The sequence below is a fragment of the Triticum aestivum genome, chromosome 5B, assembly GCF_018294505.1.
Source record: "Triticum aestivum cultivar Chinese Spring chromosome 5B, IWGSC CS RefSeq v2.1, whole genome shotgun sequence".
Taxonomy (NCBI): Eukaryota; Viridiplantae; Streptophyta; class Magnoliopsida; order Poales; family Poaceae; genus Triticum; species Triticum aestivum.
In genome coordinates, this window is record NC_057807.1 from 674732675 (window position 1) to 674757469 (window position 24795).

The 24795-nt window shown below is 43.7% G+C and overlaps 1 protein-coding gene across 1 annotated transcript in view; it reads right to left on the reverse strand.

The window, feature by feature from the left end:
- Positions 1-12264, reverse strand: part of LOC123115253 (pumilio homolog 24) — a 154951-nt gene extending 142687 nt beyond the window's left edge. Inside the window, exon 1 of the mRNA XM_044536460.1 lies at positions 12127-12264. Within this exon, the coding sequence (XP_044392395.1) occupies positions 12127-12264 (138 nt within the window). The remainder of the gene's footprint in view (positions 1-12126) is intronic.
- Positions 12265-24795: the final 12531 nt, after the last annotated feature.

Consider the following 24795-nt stretch of genomic DNA (forward strand, 5'->3'; position numbering starts at 1 on the left):
AACCAAGATCCTGGACTGAGGCATTGCCATGATCTTGTAAGTGTGTATCTCTCTCTTGTATTGTTCTGTGCCTGCCAGCGTGCTTTGCTAGGATTTTCGACCAGTAATCCCTTTGTGCAGACAATGATTTCTACTACTGGCTGCTAAATTAGATATGTAGATGTCATACATGATACTACCTCGTACCTCCGTTCCTAAATATAAGTCTTTCTAGAGATTCCACTATATGCTACATACGGAGGAAAATGAGTGAATCTACACTCGAAAATGCATCTATATACATCTGTATGTGGTCCATACCGGAATCTCTACAAAGACATATATTTAGGAACAGGGGCAGTACATTACACAAAATCGTAGGTGGCATGTAGGAATTCCACTGCACTACATTAGGCTCCCTTAGAGTGCCTACTAGTCCAGCACACAGAGTGATGGCTAGTTTATGGTACACACACAATCATTAATTGGTGGTTTAAATATGCGCAAGGGATATGCAATATAGTATCATGTAGAGATGTCTGAAATTAGCCATGTCAACTTGCAGATAGGGTTACACAATGAAAAAGTACAAGATGTATGTGGCAATTTCATGGAACACCGCAAAAAAAGGAGAGGCAGCGGTGAGCCTATACAGTGTGCTATGGTACGTTACTCCTCCATTGCAATCATCGTGACATGTTATTTGTATGTCAGTTCTATTAGCCAAGTTTCTTAGGGACGGTTATTACGAGTTATCCTAAGAAAATAAGCACCTGTGAATATAAGCTCCATGTAATAAGACAACCAGTTCTTTTCATTGCGTTTTCAGCTTATCTTTGGTATGATCAGTGGAAAGTCTAGATTGCATTATATTTTTTTCATTTTGCTGCCCATATGAAAATTAATTTGACTTGCAAACATCACAAATTGAACCCAGTGCAGTAATTAATATGATAGGAAAACAGACCATCACTATTTGCTCAAAATGCAAATACAAAGATACCATCTACTTGGCACAATCTACTTTGGTCAATGTTTTCCATAGAGATCCTATTGCCTAATTTAAACGAAGAACGCATGACCCACATTTAAATGAAGAACAATTATTTATTGAAATTTGATGGTCCAAGTGGCTGGTTATTATCATATAGCAGCACTACCTGAAAGCATCATATAGCAGCAGTAGCAGCTCATAGCAACTCATCATACAGCAGCAGCAGTCTGCAATTCATCATATACCAGCAGCAGGAGCACCTCATAGCAATTAAGGACAGTATAACCCCACCTAAAGTGAGCTCCCACAGTGATTTGCGTTTTCGGCCGTCCGTTTTCCCGATCTGGGACTTCTCGGCCGTCCGATTTCGTGCGATTAGCGATCTATTCCGGCATCTGTGTTAACTGACCCGGCTGTCCTGTGGGCTGCTACTCCGCGGGCCGAAACGGGCGCCTATGGTGCATTGGACCTTGGGCGAGTCGGTAGCCCATTCGAAGAAGGGAGAGTGACCGCGTCGGCTTTACTCGCGAGCCCAACCGAAAAAGCTAGCGAGCCCTAATCGAAGGAGGGGAATGGGAGTGCATCGATCTAGAATCGAGCCGCCATCCATCGAAGACCGTCGGGGTGCGTCCGTCCACAGGGATGGGATCAAGTCCGGGAGATCCCAGCGACCGGAGGAGCGGGATCCAGGTGAAGACGAGTCCATCCGGTCGATCCCAGCGATTGGCGGAGCGGGATCCGGGTCGAGCCAATCCAATCCAGCGCATGGTAGAGGTGTGAGGTGCGGGCGAGGGAGAGACACCTCGTCTACTGGTAACTTCTCTCCTCTCCTTCAATCTCACATTCTTTCATTGTTCTGCTAGAAACTGCTCTGCTCCCCTTCAAGCTCGTGATTATGGCCTATTATCATTCATTCATTCAGGCCTATTATCATTCCTTCATTTGCTTAATGCCTGGTAACGTCACAAACCTCGCAGGTACTATATAATGCTTCCCTCCCTGGTTGTTTATGCACATCTTACTCCAGCACCAATATCTTCTTCGGCGACATGCTCAGGTATGCTACCTGCAAATTCCATCAATGTCCTCGTGTCATCTCAAGAAAAGATACTCATATCCTCTCCCAATAAAAATATGTGCAGGTGATGGTTCATGCTACGTGTTGACAATTGATTTGGGCAGATTCTGCAGCTTCCTATTGTCCATTGTTGTGCTCAGTCGTTCATCATCTCAAATGGCTTTTGGATAGGTAATTACTCCTTTCAGCTTTTGCTATCAAATTTAATACTACGCTGCAAATCCTTTTACATAATATGTTCCTCTGGGATATGGAACAGGTGTGTTAGAAAAGTAGTATTACAATGCGCAAAAAACATAACCGTTCCATCATAGAAGGAGCCAAAGCCTCAACTTCTTCTGCATGTACTAACAAACGAGCAAAGTCCAATTTTGTGGACAACTTTGTCCCTAAGTACCCTATGTGACATTCAAATGAAAATTGTTTCGACCGCATTAAATTCAGAAGACATAAGAAATTAGTACAATCAGGGCCATTGCGTGATGCCAATGGCCATGTAAAATTGCCTCTTAGTGAGGAGTATTCAGACGCCCTTAATATATATTTTTCAGTTGACCTATGAATGTATGATTCATTCTTCCAGCAAGGAATTGAATTGTTCTGATTTTGTCTCATTCCAAAAACTGTACATATAGGTGTTTCATGCTTTCTGTGGTCGATTGATTTGGGCAGTTCATGGAGACTGTACTCGCAATTTTTCTACTTCGGCAGCTCACGATCATCTATGGCTTCTGCACAGGTAACTCATCTTTGTGGAAATATAACCAATTCTGATTTACTCCCTTCCAACAGGAAGAAGTAAGAGAATTCAGTGAGTTGGTTTTCAGGCCAATTTGCATCTGTTAGAAGATCTGAAGCCATCCCTCGGCGTGTCACTGCGCTTTCACATGTACTCTTATATGATATCCCTAGAAGGCATTGAACGCATCTTGACATCATCTTTGTTGATGAACATGCCTACTAAAAACTTATTAATATAATGTCCTTGTGTTTTATACTGATCTTCTATCGAAACAATATGTATGGAGAGGTAAGTGTGATGAATGCAAAAAATATTCAGGGAAAACTCAAGGAGGGCAATGTTTTCCTCATCAATGAGTCCTTTGTGAAATTAGCCAAGAACATGTATAAGGCTGTGGAAGCAAGTTCCATGAAAATAACTCCATGGTCGAAGGTTTAGGCGCAGTGTTATGTCCCTATAAATTATCCTAATTATGCATGTTCACTCACCAATTTTATACCTCTACCCTCTATTGTTGGAAAGACAGATAGGCAAGGAAAATCTACTTCAGTGCACGCACAACTATTCCTTTGTTCCCTCCACTTTGCTGCTTTATTATCTTTCTGGTCCATTATCATGCTTATGTTTCAATGTGCAGATGTCAGAATAGTTTTGGTGATTTCAGATCTCCTTTAAGGTTTGACTGCCTGCTCGAGCCCAGGATTCTGACAAAAGTAACCTCCAGATAACCGATAATGTGTACGCTTTCTCATCTAAAGTACGAGACCATCTATTATCTTCTAACTTTCATAAGAGTCACAAGACTATCTATTATCCTTGGAACTCTCACTATAATAGCTGAATCGCATGTACTTAGTGTATATAATCATGTCTCAGACACTATAGAGTCATTATCCTCTGAACTCTCACTATATTAGCTGAATCGCGTGTAACTTAGTGTATATAATCATGTCTCAGATTACTGACTACAGAGTCATTATCATAATTGTCGGCGACAAGTTATAACTAAAAGTAACTATATTTGTGATCTCTGAACTTTTCCAATGACAGGTGAACACTAGCTAGCACCAACAGAATTGAGATTATGTTGACCTCTCGTGCACATGGTCACGTACTTAGTACACCAGTATAGTCCTCTCTCAAATTATAAAGTACTTTATTTCTTCACTGCACCAACATATCTCAAAAATTTATGGGCAAAAAACGCCACTGCCAGCCAGCCAACAGACAGCGGAAGATCCAAATCGCACTTGTCAATAATGCTTCCAGTAGCACAAACAAGAAAAAGTAAAAAAGGTAAATAGCCACATTATTATACTAAACTCCCTGTTCAAGATTCTATTTTTAACGTACATATATATTAACACCTATCTTGACGATTTATAGTTCTGCAACTGACACAATCAAGACCTCTTCTTCGAAAAAGAAACTTCATCTCCCTGAGCAAAGACTGGCTCATCTACTTTGGGAGCTATTAAATAAATGGAGATGTTATGATTGTGACCATCCTTTTTGGACGTTTTACTTGTGTCGTCTGCCTGTGACAACTATCACCGGGTTACATGATAAGACTTTGTGTTTGCCAATTCCGGCTTATATGTACTGTGTTTTCAGAGAACCATTGCTCCTGTTTGAACTGAATTATCCAGGACTTGCATCTCTACAATCACCCTTATTTATCCTCTAAAGTGATGTTTGTGTTCTTTGCTACATTATGATCCCGTGTCTCAATTTCTATTACTATGGTAAATCTGGATAGTTGCCCTATTATCAGCCACTCTGTTCTTTACGGGTGAGCAGCTGCTACATCTTTCATCATAAAGGTCTCTTGTATTATACTTTTGCACTGTGCGCATCCTGTGTTTTCCTCTTCTCTATTTTCATGTTTGGCATGCTACAAAAATAATACCACCAAATAGTATTAATGGGAATGCTTTCTTGAATTTATCACAAGCTCATGTGGATAGTTATATAGCTGTATATTTCACATATATTATCCCATTCAGATTGATAATTTCCTACTCAGACTCATTTTATTTCATAAAGAATATCATGTTGAAGTGACTTTAGTAGTTGGCTGTAAAGATGAATGTTGGGTATGAAGCTCACTTGGTGCTTGGTATATATTAAGTTTCTTTTCTTCTACTTAGATAAATGCTGGAATGTAATTCGCTATGCGCGCACCCCTCAATGATTTTTGTTTTTGCAGGAAACTTATTTCGGTTGTACCAAAATTTGCAATGCCTTCTTTCGGTTCTAGAAAATTCTGTAAAATTGTACCATACAACCTTCCAAATAGACGGGCGCGGCAACGCGCGCCTTCAATGATCTAGTTCATCATATAGCAGCAGGAGGAGGAGCTCATAGCAATTCATCATATAGCAGCAGCAGGAGCAGCTCATAGCAATTCATCATATAGCAGCAGTAGGAGCAGCTCATAGCAATTCATCATATAGCTGTAGCAGGAGCAGCTCATAGCAATTCATCATATAGCAGCAGCAGGAGCAGATCATAGCAATTCATCATATAGCAGCAGCAAGAGCAGCTCATAGCAATTCATCATATAGCAGCAGCAGGAGCAGCTTATAGCAACTCATCATATAGCAACAGCAGCTCATAGCAATTCATCATATAGCCGCAGCAGCAGCTCATAGCAATTCATCATATAGCAGCAGCAGCTCATAGCAATTCATCATATAGCAGCAGGAGGAGGAGCTCATAGCAATGCATCATATAGCAGCAGCAGAAGCAGCTCATAGCAATTCATCGTATAGTGGATCAAAATGAAAATTTGGCAAAAAATCAGAGGAGATCCTCACCTTGTTGGATGAGCTCATCCTTCAATAGCACCTCAAGGCCATGGCCTGGGAGGAGGGGAGGGGGAATAAGGTGCCTTCTGCCGCAGTGTGGCATCAGCCGTAGTTGTGTAGCGCCCGCCGGAGTAGTGCGTTGGACGAACCACAGTGGAGCAGCTGCTGGAGACCATGAGAATGAGGGGCGGCGCCAGAGGGAGGAGCAGCCAGGGAGATTTTCCCCTACCCGCCGACCATGTAGCCTAGCTAGACATAGCATCATCGAGGACCAGGCCAGATGGGACCAGTGGCGACGGCTCGCTGGAGGAACCCTAGTGCTGCAGGTACGGGATCGAGGTAGAGGGAAAGGGAAGAGGAGATGCAAGCGGGCAGGGCAATGAACGCTTGCGTGTTTGTTTTTACTTGAGGGTCAGGTGTGACACGGGCGTCGGCAGATGCATTTTGGGTGTAATATAGGCAGACAACAGAGTCATGTCACTATTCCCCTTCCCTTCAATTTTTAGTGAGGTTCTACCGGAAACACCCCCCTCCAAAGCGAAATTAGTTAAGCCCAAGCCCATAACTCAAAAATGACTTCTTTACATCTTTTATGGCTTATTTTGACAATAAACCCTGAAAAGGCGGAATCAAACTGGCCCTTAACCTGATTTTCAATTGTGCGTGCAATGATGAATCACTCCTGCGTGCTATAGTGTACATTTAGGCATCATCATACATGGCATAACCTAATACATGTGCATTCCATTGTAGAATATGGAATATGCAATGTTTATGTTAGTTCATATGTTGCACATGATGTTTAAATGCCCCTTAAATCTGGTCAGTCAAGTGATGGTCTTTAAGCCTCCTTCTTTGCTTCTTTTCTTGATATGTAAGATTTGCTCACACATCTGTTCAATTGCTTGTTTGCATCAGCCGACCATACTAGGACAGTTTGCTTTGATTACTTGATGTTCTTGACCTAACACTCTGACAGAGCTTGTCAATGATTTAAACACTAAGGGCTGCTGTAGTGGGGTCTTGTCTAACTCATAGGTGACATAAAGGTTTGGTTGTACACTAAAGTAGGCTCCCCAAGAGTACCTGGAGATCCATTTCGAAGGTATGCCTAGTTTTTACATAGTGCAGACATAGTAAATGCTCATTTCATTGTGTGCAAGTGCAAGAGATGCGGCATGTTTCATTATGTGGTGTTGTTTTGTCATAATCTCATCCTTTTGTGTTCACAGACTGGAAAGTATGCATATTTATCTTCCAAGGAGACGAGTAACTAGTTTGTGTCACCTTGCAGAGGGGGTGCAATGAAGATAAGATTGAGGATTTCCAAGTACAAGATGTTAGGAAGGAGCCTTGCAAGAGAAGTAGGAGCTGCACTCAGCCTCTTCAACCTGTTAAGGTAAGTCACTATATGCAACTCAACAGTTCAATTCCTTGTTTGTTTCAGGCATAGTTAATTTGCTCTTTTCAATTGCTTTATTTGTCCTTAGTTAATGAGATGCCCAAAGAATCATGCCTGATGTTGGGTACTTGTATAACTATTAGTTGACATAATTAAAGACCTTACCATTTAATTACTCTGTCGAAGTGTGCCTGAAGCTTTGAAGTCTATTAACCAACTATTATTGCATGAGGCTCACAATCTAGTTTATACTAGGCTAATGATTGCATAGTTTTGCCTGTTGTAGTATGTTTGTATGAAACCATCTGGTGTTCATTATGCTCCCTAAGACTTTAATTGAGCTACAGATTGGCCAACTGCTTGCTTACTTATATGCAACGTCTTGTCTAAATTTGTAACTTGTCTATGTTTTGGATTGGGCCCCAACACCATGCTCCTCTGGTGAGCTAAGAGGGATTTCTGTATGCAGGCTGCACAAACTATCTTTTTTATAATTTTTAAAATATCACCTGCTTATGCTTCATGACGTGTAACATCATTGTTAGTCCTGTTTTGCCATGTAGTACAAAATAGTGTCTTGCTCGCTTCACTGTTGTAACTATATTTTTGCCCTAGTCATGTGTACTTACAGAAACATTTCAGGATGAAGTGACATCAACATAAAGATCTGCGAGCAATGCGGCATGGCCGTTACTGAATGATTATGTATTGGAATTGGAATGTGTTGATGTTCTCGAGCATCAACTAGAGGTGGCAAGACAACGTGTACATGATTGTCAATGTATAATCAACAAGCTGAGACTGGACATGCAGGTATTAGATGCAGGGGTCAAAAAAATGAAACAAGACACTGAGGTAACCACAAAGGAATTGGAGATTTTGCAGACTGAAATTTGTGCTATCTGAATCTAGCCAATCCTATTTTCTGGAGAGATTATAGTTCAAATGGAGTTAAGTTGATGCGCGTCCATGATGTATGAGTTGTATTTGCCCAGTGTATGTAATTTGTTGTTTGTGTATGCTTTATTATCACCTGTGCCAAACCATAATGCCCAGTGGGTATAATCGGCTGTAATTTCTTTATTGTATAGTGTAGGATTATTCTACATTTCTATGCCTTGGTCTCTTTGTTGTATAGTGTATTGAGTAGGGTAATTCTTTGAATATGCTATATCATTCAAATGGGGGCCAACTCGCCCAAACGTTGTAGTGACCATGGCCCTCCACGGGCCGTATGATCCATGGGCCATGTACAGGCCGTCGGATCCATGGCCTTCAATGGGCCGTCGGATCCATGGGCCTTCAATGGGCCATCAGATCCATAGGCCTTCAATGGGCCGTCGGATCCATGGGTCTTCTACATCTCGTAGGATCCATGGGCCTTCTACATCTCGTAGGATCCATGGGCCTTGCAAGGGCCGACTCATTTATGGGCCTTGTACGGGTCTTTAATGGGCCGTAGATGGGCTAGAGTGGAAATCGTATGTTTTATGGGCTGACCATAATGGGCCGTTAGTAGGCCGTATTTGGTCATGCTATGAAAATGGCCCAACGGATTAACGATCCACAAATGGGCCGACTGTAACGACGGGCTGAATTTGGCCCACAAGCAAAAAATGACAGTAACGGGCCATAAGTAACCAAATGCTGCAAATGAGCCCAAGGACAAATGGGCCCTCAGAAGGCCGAAAGATAACTTGGGCTGGAAACGGCCCAACAGAATAACGGGCTGTTAATGGGTATAAAGTGATACATTGTTCATTACGGGCCAGTTTCACCACGGGTCGTTAATGGGTGTAAAGTGATACACTGTTCATTACGGGCCTGTTTCACCATGGGCTGTTAATGGGCCAAGAGTTACAAAGGGCCTCATATGGGCCGAAAGACGTCATGGGCCATACATGGGCCAGAAGTGAAAATGGGCTGGAATCATATTGGATAGCCCAGATGACGCTACTGGGCTTAATTCGGATAGGGCGTAACGGGCCTTGTGTTAGCGGGCTGTAAATGGGCTATATGCGAACAGGCCGTTAACAGGCTTTCCACGGGCTGGCCCGCCACCTTTTGACCAAGTCAAATGGGTCAGCCTTTTCACAGGAATGGGCCTCTGTTGGGCTGTGCCACGTCGACATATCATAGGCGCCTTCTGTCCAATGAGTGGATGACATCTGTCCCAACGATGAGCCGACACGTGTTTCCTCCAGCCAATGATGATTTTACACGTGGAAAATCCCCATTGCTCGGGGCTGTTAATGGGTTATCGGATCCAAAACCCGACCCGGTAGCTTAACGGCGTTCCGTTACGGTGGATGCCATGTGTCGTTCACCCTTGACGAAAGCACTTATGTGATGCGCGATTTATCATCATGGAAGTGGACACTTCCGTGATGATAATTTTGGTAATGTCATGGAACACTTCTACGACAGCACGGGTATGACTATCTTGATTATGTCATAAAATCGTCATGGATGTACATGCATGACAAAAAATGCGACCTACTGTGACAAACACGTATCATCACGGAAGTGTATTTTTTTTGTAGTGCATCCTTGCGGATGCTAATCTCCGTTTGGAGCGGTGTGGAGGCACAATGCTCGCCAAGAAGCCACTAGGGCCACCGTAATCTCCTCACGCCCTTGCACAATGCAACATGTCGTGATTCCACTAAGGGACCCTTGAGGGCGGTCACTGAACCCGTACAAATGGCAACCCTTGGGGGCGGTCACCAAACCCGTACACTTTGGCAACCCTTGGGGGCGGTCATGATACCTGTCAAATTGCTCGGGGCAATCTCCACAACCTAATTGGAGACCACGACGCTTGCCCGGAGCTTTACACCACAATGATTGAGCTCCGAAGCACCACCAACCGTCTAGGGCACCCAAGCACCCAAGAGGAACAAGATCAAGGGTACCAAGAACCCAAGAGTAATAAGCTTCTCAATGTGTAACATCCACGTATCATCGTGGAGAACTCAAACCGGTGCACCAAATGCAATGGCAAGGGCACATGGAGTGCCCAAGTCCTTCACTCTCAAATCCCACCAAAGCAACGAAAGAAATGGAGGAAAAAGAGAGAAATAACAAGAAGGAGAACACCAAGAACTCCAAGATCTAGATCCAATGGGTTCCCCTCACATAGAGGAGAAAGTGATTGGTGGAAATGTGGATCTAGATCTCATCTCTCTTTTCCCCACAAAACTAGCAAGAATCCATGGAGGGATTGAGAAATAGCAAGCTCGAAGAAGGTCACCAATGGGGGGAGAACTCGATCTCAAGGGATAGGGTCCATTGGGGAAGAAGACCCCCTTTTATAGGACCCCACAAATCTGCCCGTTAAGTGCAGAAAACTGCAGGAGTGGTACAACCGCTAAAGGTACTTGTACAACAGGAAAACACGGGAACCCTGCAGAAACCCTACTGAGCGGTACAACCGGCGGCGCGGGCGGTAGTACCAGTTGAAATGAGTAACCGGAACAACCGCTCAACAACCGCTTTAAAACAAAGAGGAGTCACCCTTGAGCGGTAGTCGAGACGGTGGTTGCACTGGTGCAACCACCAGGACCGAGCTCAGGTGGTGGCTAACTCCCAAGCGGTACAATCGCTCAGGACACCGGTAGTTCCGGTCAAAACTAGTTGAGCGGACTAACCGGGCCACCACCGCCCAAGAATCGCTCCACAACAGAAACCAGTCTGGTGGTAGGGCGGTAGTGGCCGGTACAACCGCCTTGCCGCAGACCTGGAGTTTTCCATGCACGAGGAGGTACAACCGCCCGGTGCAGTGGTACAATCGCTTGGAGAACTCCTAGAGATTGAAAATCTGGGGTATCACCGCCTAGGGCAGTACAACCACTCGAGCCTGCGGTACAACCGCAAGGCAGAAACTAGACCAGACATAACTACTGCAAATGAGCTCCGAATTGAGCAAACCAAAGCTTGTTGGATACATGACGACGAATACTATCCAACAGCGACATGAAACCTCTATGAATGAAGAACCGGCAAAAATCCCAACATCAAAAACAGCATAGAGGATGCATATGAACTCCGTTTTTGATGAACTCGAGCTTGTCATGAAGATGACCATAAGCTTCAAATCTCAAAAGGTGAAACACCAAAACAAGAACCAAGAAATATCATGCAAGTATTCAATGGTTTGAGATCTCTACGAATGATATGATCAAGCTACCAACTTGAGAGCCCCCCTTGATAGTACGGCAATCGATCCTATAACCCGGTCTCCCAACAACCACCATGAGGTCGGTAAAATAGAAAACCTATGAAGGGCAAACATTTGCCTTGCGCATGATCCACTTGAGCTAGATAATGACGATCTTGTCCTCCTCAAGATGGACCACCTTTCTTGATTGTGTTGGGTCGATGAAGACTAGTTGATTGCTCCCCCATACTCCACTATGGGTTAGCCACTCTTCGGCACATCTTCACAAGTCCATTGTCACCACAATGGACGGCAAGCTTCAAGCACTTGATCTCTTTGTGATGCTCCACTTGACCTTGCACACCGCAATCTTGATGACAGTAACCACCTGATGTCATCCTCTCCATGGGTTGTATGATATCTTCCTCTTGATGCAAGCCCATGGAAACATACCTAACCCCACATAGAACTCTCATGTAGACCATGGGTTAGTACACAAAGTGTAATGGACAATGCTTACCATACCATGGGATCACTTGATCCCTCTCGGTACATCTTCTACGCTTTGTGTGCTGATCAACTTGAATCACTCTCTGTACTTAGTCTTGATCAACCTTGAATCTTTCCAACTCTCTTCATTTGGATGATGTCTTGAAGGTAAACATGAATGATCAAATAATATTGTTCTTCAAGACATGCTTGCAATAAGCTCAACACTCACATGACCAATCTTTGGATAATTCCTTAATAGCACTTTGGTCAACTCATAAACTACTTGAAACCAACACATGGACTTCAAGAAAAGCCTATGGACAAATCCTTCAAATATAACTCAATGCAAGCATTAGTCCATAGAGAATGTCATCAATTACCAAAACCACACATGGGGGAACCACATGTTCTTTCATTAACCTAAACCTAAATAGTTAAAAACAGAAGAAAAAAATAGAAACAAAACTCACCTTGAGGGCCGGTGGAGGAGGGCCGGCGCGGTGGTGGAGGAGGGCTAGTGCAGGGGGAGGAAGGCCGCGGGGAGGGGGCGGCACCGCGGCTTGCTCCAGTGGGGGGGCTGCGGGGTGGCGTCGCAGCTTCGAGGTCATTGGTGGAGGGGAGGGCGCAGGGCTTCGGGAGCGGGGCGGCGGGTGAGGTTGTCAGGGAGGGGGGCAGTGTCACGGCCTGCTTCAGCGGTGGGTTGTCGCGGGGAGGCACCGCGGCTCCGAGGTCGTCGGGGGAGGGGAGGGCGCAGGGTCCGGGGAGCGGGGCGGTGGGTGAGGTCATCAGGAAGGGCGGTGGGTGAGGTCGTCGGGGGAGGGGCGATGGCGGGTGAGATCGTCGGGGGAGGGCAGCGGTGGGTGGGGCCGTGGGAGGAGAGAGAGAGGAATAGAGAGAGGGGGGTTGGGGTCGGGGGGTGCATGACCGTTAGTTAGGCAAACCTCTTTGTCGTCTGCTAGCGACTTCTATGTCGTCCGCTAACAGACGACAAAGAGGGGGTGGGGCCGGGTGGCATGGTCGTTAGTTAGGCAAATTCTTCGTCGTCCGCTAGCGGACGGCAAAGATAAGGCGGATGGCAAATATTTGACCTAGCCAACTCCATGCCCTAGTGGGGCCTAGGTAGTCTCTGTGTCGTCTGCCTTTGGCCCCTTTGCCGTCCGCTGCCTGGCGGCAAAGAACTGACAAATGGCATCTTTGCCATCTACCAGTTCTTTGTCGTCTATTTTCTGGAAGCGGACGGCAAAGACCTTCTTTGTCGTCCACTAGCGGACGACAAAGAACTAGCTAATGGAAAATTCCCTGATTCCTGTAGTGTTAAGTCCATCTTCAACAGAAAGCACTTCATCACCAGAGATGACGGAATCTGAATGATGAGCTGATGGTGACTTTGCTGCAGAAGGATCAACATTTGAGGTTCTTCGTGCAGTGTCGAGAGAGATCCTCAAAGGAGAGGGATTTGACACTTGTTCAGGCACCGAATCTTTATCGGTCATTGGGGGATGTTGTGGAATTACTTCAGATGTACTTGGAAGAGAAGAGGGTGGAATCGAATCGTCTGGTTCAACGCGGTGAGGAGAATTTTGTCGTTCACACAGAGGAATTTCACCTTCTTCGGACACTTGGTGCTGAGAAGGATTGGCTTCATGAGCTGGATAAACCATAGACGCTGCTTCAGTTGGCCTTAGTGAAGATGACTTGATTGCAACTGGTTCATGAGGAGCCGAATGACTAGCTTGTATAGGAGAATTTTCTCTCTGTGTTTTAGCATCTGGAGGAGGAGCATTCTTCTTCGCAATGTTCTTCGTCTTCTTCTTCAAAGGATCAATGTTCCCTTTGACCAGATCGTTATAACCAGTCACTTTGGCTTGGTGATCAAGGCAAATCATGCAAACAATTTGATCCAGATCCGAATGAAATGCCAATCTTATGTGAAGAAGAAATTTTGGCTCATTGTTAATATCATCATAAGATTCTTCAAGTTGTTGGATGACAAACTTGGGCTTGGTATTTTTCATATGGTTCTCAAGCTCCTTGAGTTAACCAATGAGGTCATTGATCTCAACTAAATCATTTCTTATATCTTAGGTCAGAGCAGACAGTTGATAAATAACTTCAGAGGGAATTGGCAAACATGCCACTTCTCCATCAAACAAATCTTCGACAAATCTGTCTAGCTGCTCCATGATGAACTAATGATCAAAAGAGTGTGGCACAATAGAGTCATTTTCAATATGTGTAGCAACTTGAGCAGAGGGAGCGGTATGTGCCACATTTTCTTCACTCGGAGGCATAAAAGCCAGAGGTTGAGTTAGTTTCGAAGCATATTGTGCAGCTTTTTCCTTCACAGTATCATAATAGGGAACCTTCTGCTTAGCATCTGGCCCTTTGATTTTCTTCGTCTTTTGTTTCGGCAGCTGTTCTCCAGGCTTTGGTAAGCCAACAGGGGCTTCAACTACCAAATCTTGCAGGTTGATTGCATCAGGATGAGGATCAGTATTCACTTTGTCAACCATAATGACAGTGGTATGAGGAGTCTTTCTTTTCAGATGAATCTTCTTCAGAGGTGCAATAGGAACAACACTTGTTTGAAGATCAGGTAGAATTGTGGAAGTAGTCACATTCACTTGTTCGGAGAGAGTTGCATCAATTTCTTCTCGAGTAAGCGGAGAATCATCTTGATCAGAAGAATCACTTTTAGGTTCAGCTGGCTTCGCAGGCCTTTTTCTCGGGGCACTCTTTTTCTTCAGAGCAGCAGATTTTGGATCATGCTTATTCTTCATGTGATGTTCTGATTTTCCTTCAGCCTTTTTCTTCTCGGCGTCTGATTTGATGAGACGGCGATTTTCTTCTTCTATAGGTTGATCCTTTTCATCCTTCTTGGCTCTCTTTTCGGCATTCTTAAGGCGCTTGGCCTTTTCTTTAGGATAGGGGTCTGGAGACTTGATGGATGACTCATGAGCATCAGGAGGAGGTGGAGGCCTTTGCTGGGGTTCGCCTGCCCGAATGAGTCCAATCTCGCGATAGTCACCCCATCGGGGATGGAAAGCAAAGTTCATCGCGTACCGAGGATGAACCATCTTGTAGTGAAACCACTTCCTTACCCAGTGATGCCGAATCTTTTGCACACGACCTTTTCTCTTAGTTGAATCTTCTCCTAGAACTATATTATATTCATCATGAGAGACAAGCTCGATTGTATTTTCGAGTGGTTGCCTGCCACCTCTCCTTTTCTTCGGAGCATCTGCCTCTTGCTCATCTGCATTTGGTTTAGATCTTTTCCTCTTGCTGGATGACGGGCCTACCATTGGGCCCTTTGCATTTGGTGCTTTTGATTTATCAGATCTACCCATGAAAGCCTCTTCATCATCATACATACTGTGTACCTTGGCAGAATCTGCAACAGACTGCATTCACCTGTGAAGAGAATAGGTACAAGGGAGAAAGGAAACAGGGTTAGGAATGCTCATAGCAAATGTTTTCTCAAACAAGAACATTTTTTAGGAAGATTCAGATGCAGATTTTGAGAGATGTCTCAAAGGAATGAAATATACAGATCGAGCTAGTAGATCTGAAAAAGAATACTAGACAGCGAGCTAGGCATTTCATTCGAACGAAGCATAACACAAACCCTAGATCTGATGGATTCGGATGCGAGGAATAACTACAAACCACATCCACACTAGAGAGGTAACAATCTAGATATAAGAACTGCGGTAAATCCGGAGAAAATTAATCGCGGACGAACTTGAAACATGAAGGATGGAAGTCCGAGTATGAACTACACGTACCCTAGCTCGGTGATGTGCGGCAACTACGGCGACGTAGGGAAGAAGATGTCCCGCGGCGGCATGGAATGACTCCGGTGACCTCTTTCCGGCAGCTAAGTAGCGAAGGGGCCATCGGTGTTGATCTCAAGGTGGAGCATTGTGGTAAGGGTTTTGGTGGAGAGAGGGCGAGGAGAAAGAAGGTAAAGGAAGAAAAGGGGGAGCGGTGCAGTATATATAGGCGAAAGAAAATAATCGTACGCCGAGGTTTTGATCGGACGGTCTCTAGGCAGAGACGATTGTGATTCAATGGATAGGATAAACTGGCAGTTGATATGATACACGTGGCAACCGTCAAAAGATCGTGGTACTGACTTGGGCAGGAATGCCCAAATTTTGGACAGCTTTCGCAAAGTAGATAAATGTTCGGAACGAATCTTAATCGTGGTCAAGGACACCAGATAAATTTCATTCCAGATAAATTTGAGCATTTGTAACAGATCAGCATAGAGTAGAAGAGATAGATTAGAGGGAAAACCAGGGTCCTAGGCACTTCACTCAGCAGAGAACACAAGCAAACGAGGAAATAGCTATGAGAGAAATGCATTCGGACAGAAATCGAATCCATCAAGTCGAAGAGAAAATCAATGAAAGAAAATTGTGGTGGCCTAACCACTGTATAAGAACTTTATGACCCCGAGCATCACACAATAATCGTGCACCCAGTTAGTTTAGTTCTTCATTAACGTATTCACTCTCAGAAAGAAACTTTCACTTTGTCGAAAGTTTCAGACTCTTCGAGTGTTATGCACCCATTCCTTCAAAGATGTGAAAGTGTTGGCACGGGTGCCGAGTCCAGCTTACTACATGTTTGCGGAGTCTAGGATATTTAGCTCACACCATAACGCACAGAATCTTTTCTCGTCGAGAGGCTTGGTGAAAATATCAGTGAGATTGTCATTGTTCTTGATGTGATTGATGATAATATCCTCCGGAGCAGCATGATCACGAATAAAATGGTGTCTGGTGGCAATGTGCTTCGTGCGAGAGTGCTGCACAGGATTGTGTGCAACTTTGATGGCACTCTCATTATCACAATATAGAGGGATACGCTTGACCTTGATGCCATAATCCTCCAGTGTCTGCTTCATCCACAATAAGCGAGTGCAACAAGAGCCAGCAGCAATATATTCGGCCTCAGCCGTAGAAAATGATACGCAATTCTGCTTCCTTGAAGACCAACAAACCAATGATCTACCAAGGAAATGACATGTCCCTGAAGTAGATTTCCTATCAACCAAGTCACCAGCCCAATCTGAGTCTGAATAACCAATAAGATCAAACTATGCTCCCTTAGGATACCATAAACCTAAGGTGTGGGTGTGAGCCAAATATCTCAGAATGTGCTTGACCGCTTGGTGATGCAATTCTTTCGGTGTAGCTTGACAGCGGTACACATGCAAACACTCAGCATAATGTCAGGTCTGCATGCACAAAGGTAAAGAAGAGATCCAATCATCAAACAATAGGCCTCCTGATCGTAATCCTTACTGTAAACATCTGCATCTAGCTTACCATTCGTGGGCATTGGACTTTTATAGCCCTTCATTTTGGAATCTTGCATTTTTGAACTTCTTCAGGCACTCCTTTAGATATTTCTCCTGAGAAATGAAGATACCATTCATTTGTTGAAGTATTTGCGGTCCAAGAAAGAATTTAAGTTCACCCATAATGGACATTTCATATTTATTAGACATCATTTTCCCGAATTCTAAGCTGCAAGCATTGTTAGTACAACCGAAGATAATATCATCCACATAGATTAACAGACGAATAAATCATTGTCAACTGCACGAGTGAAAAGTGTGGGATCTGTGGATCCTGGTTTGAACCCCTTGTCGAGCAAAAACTTCTTTAGGGTGGCATACCAAGCTCGAGGAGCTTGTTTTAGCCCATATAAAGCTTTCTTCAACCTGAAAACTTTGTTAGGATACCCAGGGTGTTCAAAGCCAGGTGGTTGTCTAACATACACTTCCTCATCAATTTCACCATTGAGGAGAGCACTTTTCACATCCATTTGATATAGCAGGATATCATTGTAATTTTCATAAGCAAGGAGAATGAGAATTGCCTCAAGGCGTGCAACGGGAGCATATGTTTCACCGAAATCAATACCTTTGTGTACCCTTGAGCAACAAGACGTGCTTTGTTTCTCACCACAATACCATTTTCATCTTGCTTATTGCGAAAAATCCATTTTGTGTCGATGATATTGTGCTTCTTGGGATTCGGTTTATCAACCAGTTCCCACACATCATTTAATTTGAATTGCACCAACTCCTCAGGCATGGCATTCATCCAGTCTGGATCATTCATGGCTTCTTCATAGTTGGTAGATTCTGCCAATGAAACAAAGGAGAAACTTCCACAGTAATTAGCCAAACGAGTGCACGAACGAGTTGTGGGTCGATAACCTGGATTCTCAATTTCATCGAGAATTAAAGAGGGATCAACTTGATTTACCACACGAGGATGAGCATTTTCTTCGTGATTGTCATTATCATCAGCATCAGCATTTGAGGCATCACTTCCTTCAGTATTGCCATTTTGATCAGCATTTGGATCTTGATTTCCATTTCCATTCAGAGGAGTATTTGCTTCGGCGGTGGCTTGACGAGTTCTTCTTTGAGTCATAGGAGCATCATCATCAGATGATTCTAGTTCATTTCCTTCAACGGGCTTGACGCTCCCAATGGCCATTTGCAGAATAGCATCCGGTATCAGTGGTTCATCTATCACATTTGGCAAGTGATCCTTTTGAGAGTCGTTAGATTCATCAAACCGCACATTTACCGTTTCCATAACTTTCATGTGGTGAGAGTTATAGACTCAATATGTATGCAAGTTTGAGCCATAGCCAAGAAGAAAACCTTCATGTGCCTTAAGTGCAAACTTGGAGGAATGATTCATATCAATAATGTAACAAGGTGCACCAAAAACACGTAGATAAGAAACATTTGGTTTCTTGCTAGTGATAAGCTCACATGAAGTTTTCTTAAGGAACTTGTGAAGATAAACATGATTGATAACATGACAAGTAGTATTAATAGCATCATCCCAGAAGCGAATGGGAGTTTTATACTCACTGAGCATTATTCTCGCCATTTCAATGAGAGTTCTATTCTTTCGTTCAACAACTCCATTTTGTCGGGGACTGTATGCAACAGAGAAATCATGAGCGATACCATGATCATCGAAAAATTCATCGATACGAGTATTTTTGAACTTTGTTCCATTATCACTTCTGTCATGTTTAATTCGCACATCATATTCATTCTGGGCCTTCTTGGCGAAGCTTTTGAAGATATCATAAGTATAGGTTTTGTCTTCGAGAAAGAATACCCAAGTGTATCGAGAGAAATCATCAAAAATAACCAGACCATAATGACTGCCACCGAAGCTTGCATAATTTTGAGGACCGAATAAATCCATGTGAAGAATTTCCAGTGGTCTTGTAGTGGTCATGACTGTCTTGGAGGAGTGATGCTTCTTAGCCAATTTACCAGCCTCACAGGCAGCACAGAGACGATTCTTGTCGAATTTTACATCAGGAATCCAACGGAGATGATTTTTCTTCACCAGAGTCTGCAAATTTCCCATGCCTGCATGACCAAGTCTTCGGTGCCACAGCCAACCTTCGGTTGCTTTTGCAAGCAAACAAGTTTGGACTGAGGGACCCTTAGAGAAATCCACAATATACATATCACCCTTTCTAATTCCCTCAAAGATGAAGGAAATGTCAGAGGCCATGAAGACAATGCATTTGGTGATAGAAAATAAGACTAGCATGCCTAAATCACATAGCTTGCCAACTGGCATAAGATTGAATCCAAGGGATTGAACAAGTAGCACATCATCAATTGATTTGTCCTTGGATATAGCAATTTTACCTAGCCCAGTTACCTTTCCTTTGTTGTTGTCGCCAAAAGTGATATACTTCAGAGGAGAAGCGGTTAAGTTGGGGTCGACAAACAACGACTTTTCTCCGGACATATGACTAGTGCACCCACTGTCCATAATCCATTCAGTGCACCCAAAGACATAGTCCTGCAGAAGAATTCAGCTTTCTTAACCACCCACATCTTTGCAGGTGGCTTGGAAACAGTAGAGCGAGCAGGATAGGGTTTCTCAATAAGCATAGTTGTTACTCGATGAGGTACGAGCATAATTGAAAGAATAAGCATTAAAGTTCATTCCAGACACATGAGCATAGTGGTGGTATCCAATATGCATATATTCATTTTGTTAAACTTTTTCTGCTTGCATGGTTAGATGAGGAGCAGAGCATCAATAGTTTTCTTAGGCACCCAAAGAGCCTTCTTTGGGGGACTATTCCTGCCATTTGGACCAATATAGCGAGCAATAACCTCACCATGTTGATTTTTGAACAGCTTATAGTTACTCAGAGAATCATCATCAGGATATTCTGGGATAGGAGTCATATCCCGAAAGTAATACTGGATCGAGTGTTTTGCACTTTGCAGGAACCCACACTGTCTAAGGACATTGATGTGGTTCCCAGTAAGAACCATGTTCATTTAGTTTCCTTTCGAAACCAATACCTTCCTTTCTGGGATTTTTGTGAAGGATAGATTTCTTCAAAACATTACAAAGGGTTTGATGCCCCTTGAGAGATTTGAACATTCATGTCTGAAGAAGATCCTTTAACCTGGCATTCTTATCAGAAACATAACCATTTTCCTCGATCAAAGGGTTAGCATTCATAGATGATTCAGCATTGGTTCGTTCAAGGCATTTTAAGCAAGGTGGCTCAAACACTTCAGGTTTCTCCTTAAGTTGTTGGGTGAGAAGAGAATTTTCTCTCATCAAATCCTCATGAGCCTCTCTCAGCGCCTCGAGTTCATGTTTCCTTTTCATGTAATCGTAGGTCAATCTTTCGTGGCCTGCCGAGAGAAAATCATGACAAGTTGAGAGTTCATCCATTCGTGACTTGGGAGAGGAATACTCTTCAGTTAGCGATTGGTTTTTCTCCATCTCCTCAACCAACAACCCTTCAGATTTCCTGAGGGTTTTCTCAATTTTTTCAAGAGAATTTTGTTGAATATTTGCAATTTTGATCAACTTAGCATGGTCATCCTTATCAGAAGAATATTGATCACTGGAGTGAACGTTATTATGCTTCGAGGATACCTTTTCTTTCGAAGCCTTGGCCATGAAGCAGTGGGCAGGAGATTCGTCATCACTTGACGGATTCCCGAAGAAGTTAGTCATAGCAGAGAAGGCACATGCTATGCCTGCCATGTCGAAGTTGGAATCTTCACCGGATTCTTCTTGCTCCTTGGAGCCTAATGATTCTTCTTCATCAGAGTCCATTTCCTTGCCGATGTATGCCTTGGCCTTGCGAGAGGTATTCTTGCGGTTGGAGGACTTTCTCGATGAGGATCTCGATGAAGATTTAGACGTGGAGCAGGGCCGGTCCTGAGATTTTGAGGGCCCGCGGCGAAACCAAAACTAAGGGCCCTTAGTATAAACAACATAGTAATAATCATGGATATATCCATATACGAAATGTTACAAATAAACACTTAAATGCATCAAAAACAATATACATATGAAATAATCATACATGTTACCTTAAAAGAAAATCAATCATCGATGCAAAGTACACCATATGACGGAGTGAATTTATAATCTTTAATTCAGAACAAAAAAAAAGCAAAACAGGATGTAGATTGTGCGTGTGCACTTGTTGGAATACTTGTACTATCAGGGCCACTTACATTTTTATCACCTATATTGATGTCAAAAGCTTCCTCTTGTTAAGATTCAGAATGCCCATCAATTTGATTCTCTTACTCCACAAAATCGCCAATTCATCATTTGGAATCAACGAAGCATATTACTCTTGATAATTTTACCAAGAGCGCTTCTCTCATGTATCAACTCATGCACATATTGTATCTTTTTCCACCATGCTGGAAATAAATAAATAATGGCATCAAAGGCTGATCGGTACCAGCTATGCACGATGTATGCAAAGAAGAAATTACTTAATTTCGTACTAAACCTATAGGGAGTAGGGATTAGGGAATAATATAATATACCTCGGATGGATTGGGTCGTTCAGCGATGAGCCTATGCCACGACGTGAACTCGCGTCTGGCTCTAGCACTGCGCTAGGCAAATCGGCGATGTGTGTGTGCATGTCAGCGCAACAACGCCTGAAGGCGGGAAAAAGCGTATACTGACTACTGAGTACTGACTGCATCTCGCGATCGGGGCGCCCGGGAACAGAGATCGCATCGGCGAGACGGCGAACTCGCTATCTATTAGGAAGGAAAATATAAGAGAGAAGGAGCGTAATGGCGTGCTCATTATCTCAGAAAAGACGGCGTATGATCTGGGGATTGCTAGGTGAAGGAATAGGAATAATCGCCATGTTCGCCTGCATCCACACCCGATTACCTCGCTTAAGCCACGGCCCATATAGTTTAGGGACTACGTACACACACCTGGGAAGGGGCCCCTGAATTGTGGGGGCTCGGGGCGGCCGCCCCCCCCCCCCCCCCCTGCTGCCCCCCCTCAGGGCCAGGCCTGACGTGGAGTTGTCCTTCTTCTTGAAGAATTTCTTTGTTTTCTTCTCATCGTCTGAGTCGTAGTTCTTGCTCTTGCTTTTGCCTCGATGATTACCCGAGTCATATCTCCCACTTGCACGGATTTCAGCTTCCCAAAGAGGACAGTCCAAAATGCAGTGTCCAGGATTTTTGCACTTGAAGCAGGTGTATTCTCCGATAGGTTTTGAAGATTTTGAACCCCTAGAGTTGCTTGAACTTCTTTTTGGGAACTGGCTCTTCTTATGGAAATGTTGGAATTGTTTCGTGATTAGTGCGAGATCTTTGCTGAGATGTTATGGATCATCTGAATCTTGTTCGACGTTTCCTTCTGAGGAGGAATCAGCCACAGCCTTGAGAGCATGATTTTTGCGTTGAGTTGAGCCGTACAGATCTCTTTTCTCTTCTTCATGTTCCTCGTGTGTGTTTAGTCTCTCCATGACATCAGTGGAGTTGAGGCTTTTGAAATCAGGATGCTCTCGAATCATCAGAACAAGCGTGTCAAACGAGGTGTCAAGAGGTCGAAGCAGTTTCTTCACAACTTCATGGTCAGTGATATCTTTGGCACTGAGTCCTTGAAGTTCATTAATTAGCTATGTCACTGAGGCGGTCGAATGTTTGCTGACAGCTTTCATTTCCAATGCGCTTGAAGCAATTGAACTTTGCCCGAAGAGTATCAATTTGAGCTTCTTTCTAAGTTGAAACTCCCTCATTGATCTTTTCGAGGACATCCCATAGCTCCTTTTCAGTCTCACTCTGGCAATACCGAAAGGATTGTGCACGAGAGAGATGGCCACCAATTTCATCTTTGGCTTGAGCATCCAGCTGAATGAGCTTCTTTTCTTCATCGGTAGGAGCTTGAGGAATAACAACTGTGAACCTGATATGCACCACGTTCCACATATCATCATCTATAACTCGAAGACGGATCTTCATCTTCTCCTTCCAGAAGGGATAGTCCGTCCCATCGAATATGGGAATCTTGAGATGCGACTTGTAGTTCACTGAAGACATACTTAAACTCCAAAGTCGTTAAACTAAAATGAGCAAAGTCAAGGAGTACCTTGCTATGATACTAATTGTAGTTACAAATTATGTCTACCATAGGAGGTGAATGGGAGTTTTAAATTTTCTTCGGAAAACTTAAATCTCTCAGGACCCAACAGTGGAATAAAGGATAAATAAGCTAAGAATAACTACAACGAAATACCAAAGGGAAACTAAAGCATGCATCAAATTAAATTACATGAATGGAATGCATTGAAAGAAAAACATGAGTGACAGAGGTAACCAAAGATGCTCGATGGCGACAAGGTATTTGTTCGACCAGTTCGTCCTTCTGCACAAGGACTACGTCTGGTTGGAGGGGTTGTGACTTAACACGAAAGATAAACTCTCTTCACCCTATTCTCCTCAACAATCGATTCGTCAACTGATGTCGATCACTCGTGGTAGATACTTGAAGGCGGTCTCCAAACCTTTACATACTTCTTCGAGAACCACAATCACTCTTGGTCTATGAAGAAATTGACACCTAACCGTCTAGAGAGTTTGCAGCTCTCAAGAGTGAGCGTACTAAACTTAGATTCCAGTGATGTTGAACCACTATCTAATTCTTCGGCTCAGGGTTTTTCTCTCGGTGGATTTTAAACTCAAATCGCTCAGAGAGGGGGTCGCTCAACAATCTTCTCAGAATCAAACGGAGCAGCCACCGGACAAAGCCGCGTCGGGTGGCTATTTATAGCCGCAGCCTTCCTAGATGGGAAATGACCATTTTGGACACAAGGTCCAGACAATGGCCAACCGACACGTTCACAACGGTCGGATTTTGGAGCAACAGTAACATTACTTGAGGAACAAGTAATGCTAACTCCTCGATCCAAGGCAAATCTCTCGCAACGAAGAAGATCATAGTCTCTTGCTGGCAAGTATTTGCTCAGAGCACAAAGAGATTTCTCTCACAGCTTTCATAGGATTTGGTTTTAGCATCAGAGAATCAAAGCTTTGAACGCTACACCTCTCTTGATAGTACGGTGGTCCTATGAATCAATGAAAAAAGAAGAATAACGAAATAAATGCTAGGTCTTCACTTCATCTTCATTCTTCCTCGAACGCAGTTATTTTCTTTGGACATGCACCAAACCAATTGCTTCAACTTCAGCAATGTTTAGGGGTCACTCTTGATAGCTTTATCTTCGGTTATAGCCTTCACTACTGCGCAGGGAGATTATCTTCATCGTTTGCATCAAACTCCTCGATACATCAGGGACCTGTTCCTCTGTGTGCACTAGCAAACACATAAGTCTCATATTGTTTATGTCAACAAACTCCAAAACTTAAGGGGCCTATCATTGCACCAACTGTTCCTAACATTCTGGAAAAAAAATATGAGTTCCTCGCGAATTTGTGCACTTCTCAGAATGTGAGTGGAATCAAATGCACATATCCAATTAGGCCAACTCCAACGCACGACCCCAAACGAACATCCATTTTGTCTGTTTGGGTAGGGCAATGGGGCAGCATCCGACCATTTTCCTGAATGCGCTAGTTGTGTAACCAACGCGCGGACGCATCTCGTCTGGCCGCATGGAACACCCCGGTCGTAATTCATGCCAGCGGCCATAGTTCATGCCAGCCAGACCGTCAACGGCCAGCATACATATGTCAGCCTACAAAATGATCAACCCCCCTAGTTTTCACGCCGACAACAAACCCAACGGCCGACATGCTTGCCAGCCTACAG